This window comes from Magnolia sinica, chromosome 6 (assembly GCF_029962835.1).
Source record: "Magnolia sinica isolate HGM2019 chromosome 6, MsV1, whole genome shotgun sequence".
In the NCBI taxonomy this organism is placed as follows: domain Eukaryota; kingdom Viridiplantae; phylum Streptophyta; class Magnoliopsida; order Magnoliales; family Magnoliaceae; genus Magnolia; species Magnolia sinica.
In genome coordinates, this window is record NC_080578.1 from 98,301,507 (window position 1) to 98,318,469 (window position 16,963).

The 16,963-nt window shown below is 39.9% G+C and overlaps 1 protein-coding gene across 2 annotated transcripts; it reads right to left on the reverse strand.

Annotated features, from left to right (window-relative positions):
* Positions 1–999: 999 nt before the first annotated feature.
* On the reverse strand, positions 1,000–16,683 carry LOC131249210 (probable zinc metalloprotease EGY1, chloroplastic). 2 transcript variants are annotated; one of them, XM_058249835.1, is made up of 10 exons: positions 16,159–16,682; positions 11,994–12,458; positions 11,450–11,590; positions 9,884–9,985; positions 7,582–7,793; positions 6,938–6,988; positions 6,793–6,862; positions 3,454–3,522; positions 2,461–2,511; positions 1,000–1,277 (listed from the first exon to the last, which is right to left on the reverse strand). In XM_058249835.1, exons 1-10 carry the CDS (start codon positions 16,495–16,497, stop codon positions 1,119–1,121), a joined length of 1,659 nt encoding a protein of 552 aa, XP_058105818.1. In that variant the 5' UTR covers positions 16,498–16,682; the 3' UTR covers positions 1,000–1,118. The 2 variants fall into 2 exon arrangements, with proteins under 2 accessions (XP_058105818.1, XP_058105819.1); XM_058249836.1 differs by lacking the exon at positions 3,454–3,522 and having other exon boundaries at positions 16,159–16,683.
* Between the last annotated feature and the right edge of the window lie 280 nt (positions 16,684–16,963).

Genomic DNA, 16,963 nt, shown 5'->3' on the forward strand with positions numbered 1-16,963 from the left:
ATTAATTAGGGCTGGCTCCCTGGTTAAATATGATCCTTGGATGCTCTGTCATGTTTTAATGATCCAAACCATTTATACATAAGATTTATTGTGGCTGTAAGATATTCTAAAAAATCTAAAATCAGGCCTATTAAAAGCCTTCGATCAATTAGAGAGATGTCAATCTTATCGATTGATGACACAAATGGTAACCAATGATATTTATGATATAGGCCATTGATTGTGATGATCATGAGTCCAAGACGGATAGGTTATGATGCCATAGTTAATATGTTGGACACACTCTCTCTCTCTCTCTCTCTCTCTCTCTCTCTCTCTAACTTGAGATCCAGGCCTCCAAATGGCATGAGTACAATGCATAGACCCAAAAACTCACAACGGTTGCACCATTTTTGCAATAGTTAGTATCATTCAATTCCTGCCATTTTCTGTCTATAACCCATCTATGGTTAACCCCCAGTGAATGAAAAGTTGAGATCATTCTAAACAGATCTGCATATGACCTAAAAATGGAGGGTGTGGTCTGGATTTCCTCTCATTTAAGTTACCAGAAAAGATATTTAAAACTAAAACTCTACTCAATATTCCGGCAGGCCCAAGTACACAGATTTGATCTTTGATAATTACATTAACAAGAGTTTAGGTTAATAGTTGATACATAAAATAGAAAAATAAAAAATAAAAAATAAAAATAAACCTAAAAATAAAAGAAGAAGAAGAAGAAGAAGAAGCATACTGCGAGTTGGTAATGCCACATGCATTTCCCCACGAGGTTGTATGTTTGAGTGTCACATCCCACTTTGATTTTCAGGCAATCATTTGGCAAGTGATTCAGTTCAAGTCTCACCAAGTTGGCGAGCCGACTCACCAAGACTCGCTCATCAGCAAACTCATTGAGTTGACTTGGCCGAGTCTTGATTGGAGTCGCCAAGTTTTAGAACTATGTTGGAAACAAGAACACTGAATTTATCTAGAAATATACAACAATGGCAAAAAGACTTGGCAAAAAATAATCACCTCTTGCATTGACTGAATACAACGCCAATCAGTGGCCCGTTTATTCGCTAGAAAATCAAAACTAGAAGTGGATTTTACATGTATTTATTGAGATAATTACATCAAAATGTGGTTACAAGTCCTATACCTAGCTCTTCTGCTAGTTCATCCCATAAAGGAAGGAGTATCGATACAACAAGGAATATGGCTACCACCAGAGCTGTTCTCCTCCATGTCCCGACCTCAGAGACATCGTTCAGGCATGGTTTCTCCGGCGTACGCTGCATGCAGAGATTTTCCAAGAAATACAATAAAAAGGAATGTGTTTCTCCTCATGAGAAATCATAGAATCCTCGAGTCAAGCCGTAGACTTTATAAAAGTTGGGCCCATGGTTCAGTGATCCAGACCATAATCAGCAAAACGGTATATGGCAAAAAAGGTAACGGGAAATGATCATATTTAATTCGGTCTCAAAGATTAAGTTACAATATAAAAAAATTAGGTTTTTTTTTTTTTTAAAAAAAAAAAAGGAAATGCCAAAATTTCAGAGAACGAGAAGTTTGGGTTTAATATGGTTTGGACTAAAAAATGGAGTGAAAAAACCTCTATGTACATACATATAAGTGCCCATATATTATATATAAATAAGGTTAAAATGGGAATTTTTATTTCAAATAATTAAATTTTATATATTCATGAAAAACAATGCATAATGATAGTCACATGGTGTTTTTGCTTCTCTCAAATCCTTCCTTTTCAGTATTCACTTTGTGCCTAATAAAAACTTTCACCTTCTATAAAATTTTATAAATGGGTGGTGACAACCAATCTCTATTTTTTAATTTGCCTCCAAAAGTTTTTTTTTTTTGTTGATAAAATGTGTTTTATTGAGAAGTTATAATATATATATATATATATATATATATATATATATATATATATATATATATATATATATATATATATATATATAACAGAGAGAAAAAATAAAAACTTTCAACAGGTTGATTTTGGTAAAAAAGAAGAAGAAGAAGAAGAAGAGTTTTTTAGCCTATCCTCTGAAATCTATGTTTCTTCTTCTTTAACCAATCTTTAAACTAAGGAGTTCCAAATATCTAATCAACTATGCACGCTTTTGACTGATCTAACATGGATGGACCCTGCCCCTGAACATTTTGATGGGACAATCCCAACCCCTTGATAGGAAGCCTGCATATAGATGGTTGTGTAAAGAAATACAGCAGCAGTCCACATTCAACTCAAAAAAGTCCAAAACTTGGATGGATATGATCTTATGACCTGTGATGCTTTAGAGGCAAGGTCAAGCAACAGTGGTATCCATCGGATCAGCAGTTTGGATCACTAAACAATGGGCCCATTAGTATAAACTTAAAAACCTGAGGAAAATATGAATATCCTTAGCTTCTGCTATCCATTTCTATTCTTTTGCAGTAACGGTGTACCTGGCATATTAGCACATACAGTCCCCAAGGAAGAGACAGTGGTCCGCCAAGCTGGAGATGAGAGGAGACCATTAGATTTTTGTAAAGTAGAATTCAAGGGAGAAATGAAATAAGCTGAAAAAGAATCTAAAGATTAAAAACAAAAACAAAAACAAACAAACAAATGGGGCTCCTCAAGAGCCGACATGGCACATATGCAAGATCCAAGCCGCTAATCAGGTCACACCTACGGCCTCCCATCCAGATGGGCTGGCGAAAAGATCAAACTGGTTAGGCCTGAATTTTAGGCCCAAAGCAAGGTATTAAAAAATGGTTACATAATGGCCGTAACAGGGGGAAACATAATGTGTTACGGGCTGTAACGCACATTCTGAAAATCATGGCCTGTAATGGCCATTACAGGGCTGATACAGTTTATTTCTTTAAAAAATATTTGAACGGGCCATAACGGCCGCTATGGCCCATATCGTAACATCAATTACGGTGACTGTTATGGCCCCCGTTACTGTTATTGAATACCTTGGCCCGAAAATATTACAGGCTGGGCCCAAGCCTGGTTCGTAGCCCACTCATGCTGGTGATGGACCGGGGCTGGGGCTGGGCCAGTACCTGCATCACGCTAAATAAATAAAATGGCTGGGATCAGGTTGACAGGCTGACCCCAACCTGGATTAAACCCATGCCATGACGTGTCATCAGAAACCAGTAGATATTGCCCGATATGTACAGGTATACCCCATGAATGGCACAGCTGTATGGGCGGCCCAAAAGAGCCCAATGCAGGGATGATATGGGGCAGTACGACCCATATCGGTGGTGCCCAATATGGTACACCAAAACCAACTTGCAAACTATGCTTCCAAGAAGTACAATAGAGCAAAAGAAGCAAAATTAATGCGTCAAGAACCATAAAACCGTGAAGTTGCAATGTTATTGAACGATAGAGACCAAAAACAGTGCAACTGAATTATATAAAGTGTGATCCAGGCATACCACTCCTAATCCCAGCAGTGAGTATGTTGTCAAACCAAATCCAATCAGTGCATTTTTCCCGAAGGCACCCTGCCCAAACACAGCTGAATTAATATAGTGAAAGCTATATGAAATTCAGTAAGTATAAGAACATAAAGGCAATCAAATGCATCTTCTCAAGGGCCCAATTGTACGTATCCTAAATCACCACAGGGCCGGAAATCCGTGATGAAATGGTTAAACATCCATTTGACTGCCATTTTGGGCCAGCCACCAGTCAACTTTTCCAGAAAGTGCATTAAGACAAGGTGCATACATGGTTTTAAGACTTGGACGCATTTTATACAACTTGACCAAGTCGACTCAGATCAGTAACATCCAATCCAGTTCTATACCACAAGTCACCCTCCCCCCACCGAGTCATGGGACTAGAGTAGGGAGAGTCAGCCCTGAACGAGTCGGTCCGAGTCTCACTGAGTCCTTTAACCATGGGTGCATCCATCCCAAATTCCATACAAAACTTCAAGGTGAAGGTTATTCAGATGCAATTTGGGCAGATGGGTTAATTTGGGCTGACCACATCCCATCCACTGTCATAGACAGGAACATCTGAACAGTCCATAAACTACTTAGCATGCACATCCTTCACCAAGAAGAAAAATACATGCACACATATGTACAAGTTGCGTGCAAGTACAATTGCATCATGTTATAAAAAGCATTTGAGGGAAGAGGAGGAAACTATCAGCAAAATTAAATAATGAGTTTGCCAATCAAAGAAGTTACATCTATACCAACTGGATTTCTATGGAAATGAATGAAGAAACAAACGCAATTAAGAGATCTTTAGACCCTTATTCTAGAGTGTTTGTTGGTTCAGCTATTGGTTATATTGAGATAAGCATTGCCAATAGTGTGACATAATCATAAATAAAGCTGAGGTTACTACCCATTAGCAGTGTGAATATCGCCCGAGATTTTGTAGGTCTCGTGATATTATCACAAAATTTTAATCAAATGATATTATAGTGATAATATCGTGAAAAATTCAAAATCTGCATGATTGGGAAACCATCAGGCCTAGGGATCTTATCAGTCCACAAGTTGGACATTCCACCCAATCTGCATCCTCATTGTTTATCCAGTCAAACTCCAGGTTATCCAAGGTGGGGTGATGCCACCCATCAACAGCAAGTGGCAAAGAAAAGAAATCCACCAAGTTGTTGCATAACTCATTGTTTTCCTCCACCCTTCTCCAATTCACATCAATTGTTCCTAGAGCTGGTGATCCCATGGAAGAATCTAGCATCTTTGTTTCCCTCCTTAAGCTAGTGGGAACACTGATTATTGCCTCCACATAATTTCTTCTTCATGCACTTTTTTTTTGTATTGACATTCAAGGGCTTCTCTTTTGCCATTGTCCTCCACTGATAAACCATTAAATTCTTCCTTTGGCTTTAAAGCATGAATCTCCAGTAGGATAGCAGCTTTTACGCTTTTCACAGAGCTGAAATGCTAGATGGTGGGTTTTTTTTTTTTTTAATCAATGTTGGGTGATTGATAATTAATGATATTGTTAGGGGCAACCTCATCAAAGATGTGCGATTGAGAGTGGGGCCCCATTTGTGGCTTGGTGGTCAATGATTAATGATCTTTGATTTCCGTTGGACCCTATCAATGGTGTTCAGTGAGATGAGGACTATCTGTGGTGTGTACGTACGTCTACATGCAATCATGTTCTAGGGCTTGATTTTGAGAGCCTTCACATGTCCACCCTTTTCCCTATTAACATCCGGCACTCGTTGAGGCAATGAAAATGCAATTAACATCTAATGACTACCATCTCTAGGAGAGCCGCATAAGTAATTTCAGCCTTCCATGGTTGCATTGGCATCATCAAGCTCTTCCCTGGCTAACACTTTGGATCAACAGACAAAGAAGTGGATCAGGATCAGTTATATGATAGGTACACTACGTTTTCAAAGTTGTACGCTGTTGCCTGCTTTTAGCACTTCATCAGAAAACCGTCGAGTGCCTCTCAAGTCTCAATGCAACTTTAGTTTGAGGGGGGTGCTAGAGAGGATGATTAGGTTTAGGGAAATGGTTCTTTCTCCTAATTTTCAAACTAAAGGAAGCAAAACAATACGTTTTAGGAGCAGCAGCAGCAGCATAGGTTGGAAGAACAGGAAATACAGTCCATAAGTGAATCATGCATTCATATACATCGGAGACTCTCTTAAATCAAAGAATAATGACACTCGTAAGGGCTCATTCTGCATTATATTCACAATCGTCAACCAAATCTTATAGCTCCAACTCACTATATTAAGTGTAGTGAATTAGATGACGATAAGATTTCTTTAGGGCCTGTTTGGTGCATGGGATTAGGCGGGATTAAGTGGGATGGAATTGTTTGAAAGCAATCATTACGGGCAATCAGGGATTGTGTGTTTACGTCACCAACTTTTGTGGGCCCCAAAATTATATATGTATTATATCCACACTGTCTAGCTATGTTACGAGATCATTTTAGGGCATGGGCCCAAAAATGAGCTATATCTGAATCTCAAGTGGGCCACACCGCATAAAGCAGTGGGGATTTAATGTCTGCCATTGAAAACTTCTTGAGGGGCCACAGAAGTTTTGGATCAATCTGATATTTGTTTTTTCCCTTCATCCAGGTCTGGATGGGCCCTAGGAGGGTTTCAACTGTGGGAACCATTCACCTCACTGCTTTCTGTGGTGTGGTCCACTTGAGCTTTGGATCTGTCTCATTTTTGGGCTCGTGGCCTAATATGATCTCGAAAAATGGATGGACAGTATGGATATAATACATATATCATGGTGGGGCCCACGGAACTTGGTGACGTCAATACATCACCACGCAATTAGCTTCCAATTTTTTCTCCCTCTCAAATCCCTCGAGCGATTCACTCCAGCAGTCGTAAATCCAGCGGGATTGGGAGAATCCCCTGAATTCAAATTTCTGTCCCGCGTGGTTTCCAAAGCATGAAACCAACACCAACAAAGGTAATAACCAAACAGCGGCTAGGTTTGAGAAAGTGATTTTCCCAATTCAATCCCATCTAATCCAGAGCACCAAACAGGCCCTTAGGAACTTGTCAACATTTCATCAGCTTCACACCAAACCAACCTTTCAGCTCCAATTCAATATATGAAATGTACAGAGTTAAACTGCTATAAACTTTCTTTAGGAACTTGTCAACATTTCATGAGCTTCACTGTCCATGTGTGTGGAATTGTGTTTGGTATTACTTGTTTATTCTTGGGCCTTCATACCACAATCTGCTCATTACTGTTAACACTTTAAAGTTTCAAGGGGAAAAAACTCAAGCATACCTGTATAGCTCTTCCACCGTCAAGGCATCCTACAGGAAGCATGTTAAAAGCTGATGTGGTTAAACCGCACCTGAAATAGAAGCATACAGAGTGAGCAATTCACCCAGCCACTGGTACTAAAATAAAGAAAGGGAGTGTACTTCACCAGCCTGCAATCACAAGCGGATGTATTGAAACAGAAGCAGCATGCATGGCACTGCACACGGATATTAGTAAAATGTCAAGCAAAAACTGGAATATTAGATGAAGAGAAAACTCCAGCCAGCTTCAAAAATACCAAGAGCTGTTATTAAGAGAATCATGAGTAACAGGACATCAGAGAAATGTTTTCCACCATTTCTTGAACGGCAGTGACTCATCCACCACACACTTGCATACAGGTAAATCAATTGAGAGAATTCAAATTGTGGGATCCAGTGTGGATGGAGCATAGCCTGACAATCACAGGGATTGGATTGGACAATCATAACCATCTGACATCAGCCATTGACTTCGGATGGTTGGCCATTTTCTTTCAACCAGACATTGGTGACCAACAATTGGATAGTTTAGATAATCGAAAAATGCATTATTTTGGGATATGGCCAGTTTACATTGGGGGCCAGGATTTGGACAATCTGGATTAACTTATATGATGCTGTGTGTCAATGAATGAGATGCCAGCATTTAAGAAATGGTGGAAGACATACATGGTAGTCAGGCTCCTGGAAGACTAGTTGGGTCTGAGTGAGATCTAGCAAGCATATAAATTGAGAGGAATATTCCATAAAACAAGAACTGGAAGCATACGTGTAGCCAAGAGTAGCTCTGCTGATGAGCCCAAGAAGCAGGGAACCCTGGAATAGCAAGCTAGGCACCTGCACCAAATCTCCCGCGGCATCTGGATTTGATGAGAGCAATAGACCAACACAAAACATTGAAAAGGAGAGTGCAGCACCAGCCAATGGACCCGCAGCCGAGATGTCGACCTTTGTCCTTCGATCAGGAAGAATAGATTTGAACTACAGTAGTTAAGTGCCAAAAATGAGCAATACAATGCCAACACATGTAATAATATATCTGCTATACATTTCAAACTTGATACACCATCCATGATCCGTCCTTTCAACAAAACTAACACAACCTTAATGATCAAAAGAAAATAAATTTAAAAATGTAAGTTGTCCTAAGAAAGCATGCACCTCTACACAAGGCCACATTTACCAACCAGCATGTGTAGGACATCCAACTGTGCATAAGTGGGCCCAAACATGAGGATGACATGGCCCAAAAATCACACCGGTCAACTCATCAAGTGAACCACACATGTACAGGAACAATTGAGGGTTTTAAAAATTCCCAATGGTCCAAAATCAAAGCATGGCCAGTCTGATGAGTGGACTGGCCTGTTTTGTAGGATAGCTCATCTACCCAGTGGGTTTGACTAATCTTTGGCTCAGATGTCCCCTACACATGTCAATTTTCACGTGTAGCAACCATGTAAAGGTGCATGTAGACTTAGCAAACCTCTAAAATAATGGGTACATTAATGCGGTAAGGATCAATCAAATATTAAAACAAGAACACCTCTGCAAACAGTTTGAATCCATAGATCATCATAGAGATATCATGTCCATCTATGATGGCAGAAACCAGCTAACAAAATTTTGGATGTATGGGAATCATAAGGGGCTGTTTGGATGCATGCAAAGTCATGTATCGCATATATTGTCCTGCATATGCTGTAGTGTAGTGCACATACTATGCAGGTCATGCAATGCAGGGCAATGCAGGACAATTAACCACTTGCTCTAAAAGCTCGAACTGATAGAGCATGGCGAATCAATCCCTTTATCTCATAGCCCAAGCCTCACATCCCATGGGTTAGGACCTTGCCCGAACCCCCACTGTGGGCCTCACATCACATGGGTTCCGCTTCACATGAGCCGCCCACTTCACACGGGTAGGGCCTGCCTCACACGGGTCACCCACCCTAAGTGTGCTCCCGCATCCCACAGGCCAATGAAAATGCCCATGCATTAACATGGTTCATATCCTATTTGTCAAGACTTTGGACATGGAGTGTTGGAACATATGCAGAGCTTAAAATGGTTCGTAGTATATGTAGCATTATGTCGCATGTGCACATTGATTGGCACGTGTGAAGCACTTGAAGATTGATAGTGGCACATGGGGGTGCTTAAACATGGATGACCACACGTATAACATTTGGCACATGTGACACGTGCACAGAACATTACGTTACTGCATACACCATACAAAACTACTAGCATATATAGACTATCCAACCCTTTGAGCAAAATTGACTATCCTTGAGTAACGGTGTTTTTTTCTTCCTTCTTCTTTTTGCAAGTTGTAACGGTCATATTCCGCATTTTCCTCTTTTTCCTCTTCTTCTTCTTCATCTTCTTCTTTTTTGTGCAAAAAGATTCTTGCCCAAACACACATTCTGTCAATGCACAAAAGCATGTGCAGTACACGACTTTGCTTGCATTCAAACAGTCCTAACTGAAAAGTATGGCATAAAGTCCTTCAGGGCATGCATGGATTGTGGGAAAAGAAAAGAAAGAGTGTAAAGGTTATTCAATGATGGAAAAGGTTTTCCACTGTTTGGTCCTTTTGTGTTGTTTGGATAGCTAAGGGAAATAGTAGATTACACATAGCATCATTATTTTTTCCACGGTAGAATTCTCACACACAAAATACAATGTGACCATTGTGAGAGGAATATGAGATTTCCATTTTCAATCCAAACAAAACCTTAAGGGAAAACATTGTGTGCACAAAAATGCCCTGCCCACAACGCTTGGTGCACACAAGCACTAAAGTTGTACCATTAAGAAAATTGGCTTTTCCACAATAGTAGAGGTGTTAAACTGCCAAGATCATTCTTTGTCTAAGCAAAAAACATTCAATCAACCGACTTGTCCTTTCTTTCCACATTTTTCCTCAACAGGCATCTACCTCTGACCAAAAAGAAAATCCACCACATTTGCACAACAAACATTCACACATCCAAATTCATTATGAACAATCTATATTAAGTACAATTTACTTCTTCCTACGAACAAAGATATTTTCAATTGTTCACCTGAGTGATTGCACCAAAGCTGCCAAGTGTAATGTTGGGAATGAAGTACGGAATCCCTAATTTCACTTTCTTGGGAAACGCAGCCAGAAAATGTCCAACCTCCTGCATCTCACAATAGATCAAAGCAAAACACATTAATGTGACTAAAACATTTAGAACATGATTAAGGACACACATGACAAGCATTACTCGACAGTGGAGAACAGAAACAAAAAGAACACAAAAAATTCATTTGAAAAATAGAACATTTCGTGCCTCATGTAACTATCTTCTTTTTCAGGACTCAGTGGTATAGTAACTAACAAGAACATTGATGATATTTTGACAGAGACTAAACTGTACCAAACATGATATTAGAGACATAAAGCATTGTTAAACAAGGAATTATAGGGTATTGATGCATCAGGACATGAATACATCCATTTGATACAAGTACAACTGGAGGCCCAATGAATCAATTCAACAAAGCAGTGGCTCTGATCCAATTCAGATGCAGGTTTGGACAAACATTTGAGGTCCATCCAAGTGGACCCAGCTCCATGTCCAGGATGTGATTGGGTTGAGATCAGCAACAACCACCGGTGTGTAGTCATGTAATAGAATATGCATAACATCAGAGAAACAGCGCATGATATGATATTTGATTTTTGTTCGTGGTACATATGCTCTCTCTTTCCCTCAGCTTCAGTCTGGGGATATTCCCTCTCAACAGGTCGGATTCAGATCTGGAAATGCAAAATCTTCCAAGGCCAAGTAGGGGGATGTCCTGCTGTGGAAGGGGTATACCCCATTATCTTCCAACTTAGGAGATCCTAAAGTGGGTTACATATGGATGGTTAAGAGGAAAAAGTAGAAGACGAAAAGAAATCATTTGAAAAAACTCCAAAGGTTGCGTGGTCAGGATCTTCCAATTTGGGATACTTTAGGGGCATCGTGCATCCATAGTAGGGTGTTGTGGTTTAACAAATTAATGGTCTGGATCACTGAATCATGGGAACCAAGTTTACAGGCTAGGCACACTAGGACACTATAAACTCCTAGGAGAGAAAAGCGATAGCTCCTACGCAGGTTTTGTTGTAGGAGCTCCAAAATACACCATGCGACAGCCCTTCCTTCCAGGTGCCCAGATAGGCAATGAGAACACCTCTAATAAAACTGAATATATTATTCTGTTTTAGATTGGATTTTATTTTAGGACTTTACAAACATTACAATAAAAGGTGGAGGATGACATAGCAATTGGCAATGATGGAGATAGTCTTAGCTAACATTCAGTCCTTGAAATCAAAAGCAAAAGGAAAAAACAAACATTTTTCTCACATTTTTCACTCTCTCACATATGATGCCGCCCTTTCAAAAGTTGGGGAAAATCATTCATGTCAACATAAAAAATAAAAAAAATAAAATAAAATAAATAAGGTAATAATGACGTATAAACAGATCATAGTGAAACGCACTAATACTCTGGTTAGCACTTTTCCATTTCACAAAGACTGGGTCACCATCATTTTCTTATCTAAGATAACATTCAATTTAAAATATTAAAGATAAGAAATGGGGTGTTACATGAAATAATTGGACTCCCAAGACACCATATGCCAGCGGCAAAGCAGACTCCACGAATGGGAGTAACAGTTGCATGTCAGGTGCTTCAGTAGCGTCTGGATCTGTGAAGTACTTCACTAACTCCGGCGGGAGCCTATTTAACTGTATGAAGAATATAAGTAATTAGTATCTAATATGCAACAAAGGATAAAGAAATCTTGCATTCATATGTAGCAAAAGATTATAGGTAGATGTCCCCAGAAAGCTAGTTGGGTGTGATGCTTTCCAACCTAATTAATATCTAATGTGTTCATGTAAGAGCTTAAATGCATCCTGATATGGTTTTGGGGCATAGAAGGCAGAGAAAGCTTTATACAGTGCATCAAATGCTGGGAGAGGATGGCTATCCATTCCGCTAAACATCCATTTAGCCAGCGATTTGGGGTACATCTAAATGCTCCCTAAAAGAATCAAGGATGCCAGAAGCAATGAGCAGGAGAGAGATGTGCACAGATGGTGAGGGACCAATAACATATACCAAAGAACTGCAAAAGTCTACTTATACCTGAGATGCAATTCCTAGCTCTACACAGGAGCCTATGGTGAAAACAAATAGCAGGAGAGCAATCACATATTGCCAAAGTGTAGTTGGTCCTGGTTCAGAGACTTCTTTCCGCAGCAAACCGAAGCTTAAACGCGGCCCACCACGTGGATCTGGTTCTTCTGAGTTGGGTTCCTCGACCATAAACAGATTGTACTTGTCGCCAGTGATTTCACGAAGCTGACGCTGAAGTTTGGCAAAAACCTCTTCTCTCTTACCCCTTAAGTTTCCAAGGAAAAGGATGCCTTCACCGAGGTCTCCAAATGGCTCTTCTCTGGTAACCCAGAAAGATGAGTAGCCAAAAAGCTTTTCCTTAATTAACTTCACATCTGCAGGATCTACCTTCTCAGGTCCAAGGAGTTCCATCAATTTAAAAGAATCAACTTGAAAACTGCTATAAACTGGTCCCTCTGGGGAAATGCCTGATGGCTGAAAAAGAAAAGGTTTTGCATGTGTCATTGGTGACCCATACGATTAGATTAAAAAATGCAATATGCAAATCAAATGTGAATCTGAGGAATCTTTCATCTTCTTCTTCCTCTCCTTCTACTTTCTTTCTTTCTTTCTTTCTTTTTTCTTTTCTTTTCTTTTCTTTTCTTTCTTCTTCTTCTGTTTTTTTTTTTTTTTTTTTTTTTTGAACAGGACTAAAACATCCCCTTGAAGGAAATGAAACAAAACAAGATAAAGACCAGTACTTAAGATATTTTGTGCGTGACCATGAGATCCCACTTGTGTACTCATGCAGACCCACATGTGGGTAATATGGGACCCACATGTGTTATCAAGTCAAACAGCATGTGGTTGCATCAGTATTTCTTGATGCAGAATTGGAATAGACTTCCTTTGAGGAAGCGTCACCGATCAAGATGATGTCAACAATGATAATGATGGTGATGATGGCGGTTTGCAATAGTCATACATTCTCATACAAATTTATCATATTGGAGCATATTGTCAATGCATTCCTCCTCGATAACTTTGATAGAATTCAGCATCATCTCAGTACCGGTAATATCAGAAGAAGTTGCATTGTATCAGAAAGAGGGTTAAAAACTCGGACTAGATGCAAGTTCCAAGACTGGGTAAAAGTGAAGGATTGAGGTCAAGTGTAGGGGTGTCAACAGGCCGGGTGCACCCAATGGATACCCAAACCTGGCCCGACGTGGGCGGGGTATGAGTGTAGATAAATGGGTGCGGGTGTGGGTTTGGGTATATTTTTTAGCCCGAATAATAAATGGGCGCTGGGTGTGGGTATTGCCCCAACCAATACGCAAACCCCACCCATATATAAACAAATAATAATAATAAATAATATATCTTCCATGTATTAAAATTTAAAATAGTGGATTGTCCAGATCAAACCTACCAATTATCAATTTTGGCATGGACATGTGGCCCACCTAACATGTAAAACAGCCTGTGGTAAGTGCCAACATGTCAAATCCATGTAAAATTTATATATCAAATGAAAAGTCTCTGTGTAGAATTTACATACCAAATCAAAAGTAGTAATAAATTGAAAATTATTTGATATGTGGGCAATGCATGACACTTGATATAAAGGCATACAAAGATTGTACATGTAGCAAACAATATCTCAAATCAAACCAAGTAGATTGTGGAAATCACTGTTACTATGTAACAGTCCCAAAATCAGATTGGTTGAACAATCCTAACCATCGCTTCATACACATTGTTGAAATAGGACCAGCGGATATTTTTTCAATTTTAACCTTCCAAAAAACATTCACCAATCTGATAAACAGATAATCAGACAGGCTTTCAGTTCATTTTACATTTGATCTGAGGCCCACAGTTTTGAAGGTTTATATTTTAATTACTCTTACACCTAGTATGCAATTTCTCTGTGATAGTTTAAGCTTTTAATTTTGTGACATAATAAGAATGGTATAATTCTGCCCAATGTATGTCTTCTATGTTTGGCAATGCGGAATCTATCAACCATCTCTTCCTCCACTACCCCTTCGCTAGAGGTGTGTGGTCATCCATCCTGGCTAAATTTCACACTCCCTGGGTCATGCCTAGTGCAGTGGTCGGCCTGTTGTTCGCTTGGCACTGGGTGGTGTTGAAAGAGATTTCAAGTTCTTTTGGCGCCTGGCTGTCTTAGCAACTCTTTGGGCTATTTGGAGAGAAAGGAACAGTCACCGCTTTCGAGATCTCCGCTCCTTCCTCCAGAGTACTGGACTTGATCCTTCGCGAAGTGGGTGACTGGGAGCATTGTCTTCAACTTTCTGATCAATCTATTATTTCTTCTCTCCTTGGCTTCAAATGTTCTGGCTTGTTGCCGTCTTGTGTGTTTCTTCTGTCTTGAGTTGTACAGTTAGTTAGGTTTTGTGTGGTCTTTGTTTCTTCTGTTTTGTGCCTTTGCTTCGAGTTGGTATGCCTTGTTTTCTTTTGCACTGGGGTTGCCTTTGGCTCCCTTTTAATAAAGTTCAATCTTCACCAAAAAAAAAAAAAAAAAACAATGCATGCTATCATAGCATTTTCTCTTCCTTTTTTTTTCCTTTTCTTTTTTTTTTTTTGCTATAAAGTTTAATGGTCTTTTTTAAAATAAAAAATAAAAAATCTTAAATCATAAATGGCTACCCAATACCCTAATGGGTACACCAACACCTCTAGAGGGTATGGGTGCGCGACAAGGGTAGGGGTAGGGGTATAGGTGCAGTACCCATTGGTAGGTTAGGTATGGGTATGGGTACCCCTACACCCAGCCCCTTGACACCCCTAGTCAAGTGGGTAGCCGATCGTCAAACTCTAAACAATCTTGTAAATCAACCTACCCCAAATAGTTGGGGCAAGGCTATGATGACAATGATAACAATCACATCGTACTAATAATTCTTTGCGATAAATTTGCATAGCACTATGATACATCCAAACAACTTGAACCTTCAACAATAATAAGAGAGGAACTAGTATTCTTTAGTTCGTTTCTTTAAACATTGAACGCATGCGAGGCTGACTCTAGCAATCCAAACTGATCATGTGGTGGGCCCCATTGGTTAACTTGGTTCAGCATTGTACATATGTGGGGCCCGACTTTAGCAATCCAGATTATTCATGTGGTGCACTGGCTGCAATATGGACATCCAATGACAGCACTAGCCATCCGAATGCTGTTGAATGTTAACAGATGGGTACCGCCAACCACACCCAACAGACAGAAACCCACCACTTGATGAAGGAGATGAACAGTCTACAATCCTAACAAATGGGTACAAAGCACCTATAAAGAATGCCCACAAAAATGAAAAATGCATACGGCTGTTTTAGTCCGGCTTTTGTATAACACAACTCCCAGTAGTACTGTAGCTGCAGCAAGAATTCAATGCACATAGTGAGCACCGAGAGTTAGAACACACAATTATCTCCCACCATTAGAACAAAGTCAATCTAGCAAGCATTTCAAAATCTGAATTTTCAAAAGCCCATTTTGAAATGCACATTAAGACACCCACCTACCATTATTAGATGGTCAGAGATAATTGCACGCCAATTCTCAGTGCACACTGTGTGCACACAATCTTTTCCACACTAACTAGAATTAGTAGTAGCAAAAGAAGAGAACTCCAGTGCTCTCAGAGCAGTACAAGTTATAGTGCTCCTAGCTGCGTCAGTTCACTTCAACAGTCCAATTAATCAATCTGAACGGTCTATTAAGTCCACAACAAACATTTCTTGGGATGCCAGGAAAAAGCCAGACTGACTGGATGGTTCAAACATCCTTGATTTGACCATATTATCTATAGCAACCCTTTCTCCAACTCATTAATGGGATGGTTATGGCTGCGCAACCAAAGCGACTTTTGGAATCACAAGCAATTGATGATTGACCCAAACAAATAGATATATCAAATTGTCGATTAGGCCTATTTTTGTGTAAACAATCTTGACCATCCATGTGGAAGGCCATTGATCAAATGGTTGATATTTGTCAGAATGGTATTATGTTTGCATGGTCGCCCATGAAATATGTGTTTGACCTAATGAACGGTCTTGATCAATGGATTGGACCGTCTAAATGTCCCAATTAACTAGAAGCAATATAAATTACAGTGCTCTGAGAGCAATGGAGCATCTCTCAAATAAGAGAATAAAACTACATTACCCTGTTAGAGAAGGAAGCTGGTGGTGGCGTCTGCTCCGGCTTCGTAGAATCATCACCGTTCATCCGCTCCTTCTCTTCCGTTACCATCGCCGTCGCTTTCGATTGCTCCGCTACCTTATCATCTCTTCCGTCATTTCCATCGACACTGAAGCACCTAAATCTATCTGACCTGCGCCACCGTCTTGATATTTCAATCTCTCTGCACAAAAAGCAGATATTCTTTGGAATCCGACGCTCGGATGGCGCCCGGATCTTCGACACGGCGGAGGCGGGAAAGAGACGGAATCTGAGGTTGGGATTGAATATAACAGAGGAGCTTGGAAGAGTTCCCATCGGCATAAGAATTTGATTCTTTTGTACAAGGGATGGAGTGGGATTTGGATTAGTTGGAGATTGAAGGAGATGATGAGGGTATTAATGTCATTTTGAAGCTGAAGTCCAAGGGCAAAATGGGAACTGAAATTTCTCTATTAGTAGAAGAAGGCAAGGAGAATGGATGCTGAGAGCTGTCCTGGTGGCGGAGAAATTATCTACTCCTCTTTCATAAGCCTCGGCGATGTCTAGGGTGTGAGTTTGCCACACTCTAGGAATCTCATATTATTTTCAGTTATTGTAGACCGTTGGACAGTCAATTTCGGTCCAAAATACATTTCATGGCCACCTTTCAAAAATCACATTGATCGGATGATCCAATCCATCAATGGTTTGAACTAAGATTGTTTGTAGCTGTTCTTTTCTGAAACCATGGATGGGATGGTTAAAGATTGCCATCCATCAGAGTGAGAAGGAATCTACGACGACCCTA

Coding starts and splice junctions, on each gene's coding strand:
- LOC131249210 (XM_058249835.1), bottom strand. CDS start 16,497: ATGCCGATGGGAACTCTTCCAAGCTCCTCTGTTATATTCAATCCCAAC. Junction 6,989..7,581: donor AGAGCTACTCTTGGCTACAC/GTATGCTTCCAG, acceptor ATCCGTGTGCAG/TGCCATGCATGCTGCTTCTG. Junction 3,523..6,792: donor ACGGTGGAAGAGCTATACAG/GTATGCTTGAGT, acceptor GTGTTTGGGCAG/GGTGCCTTCGGGAAAAATGC.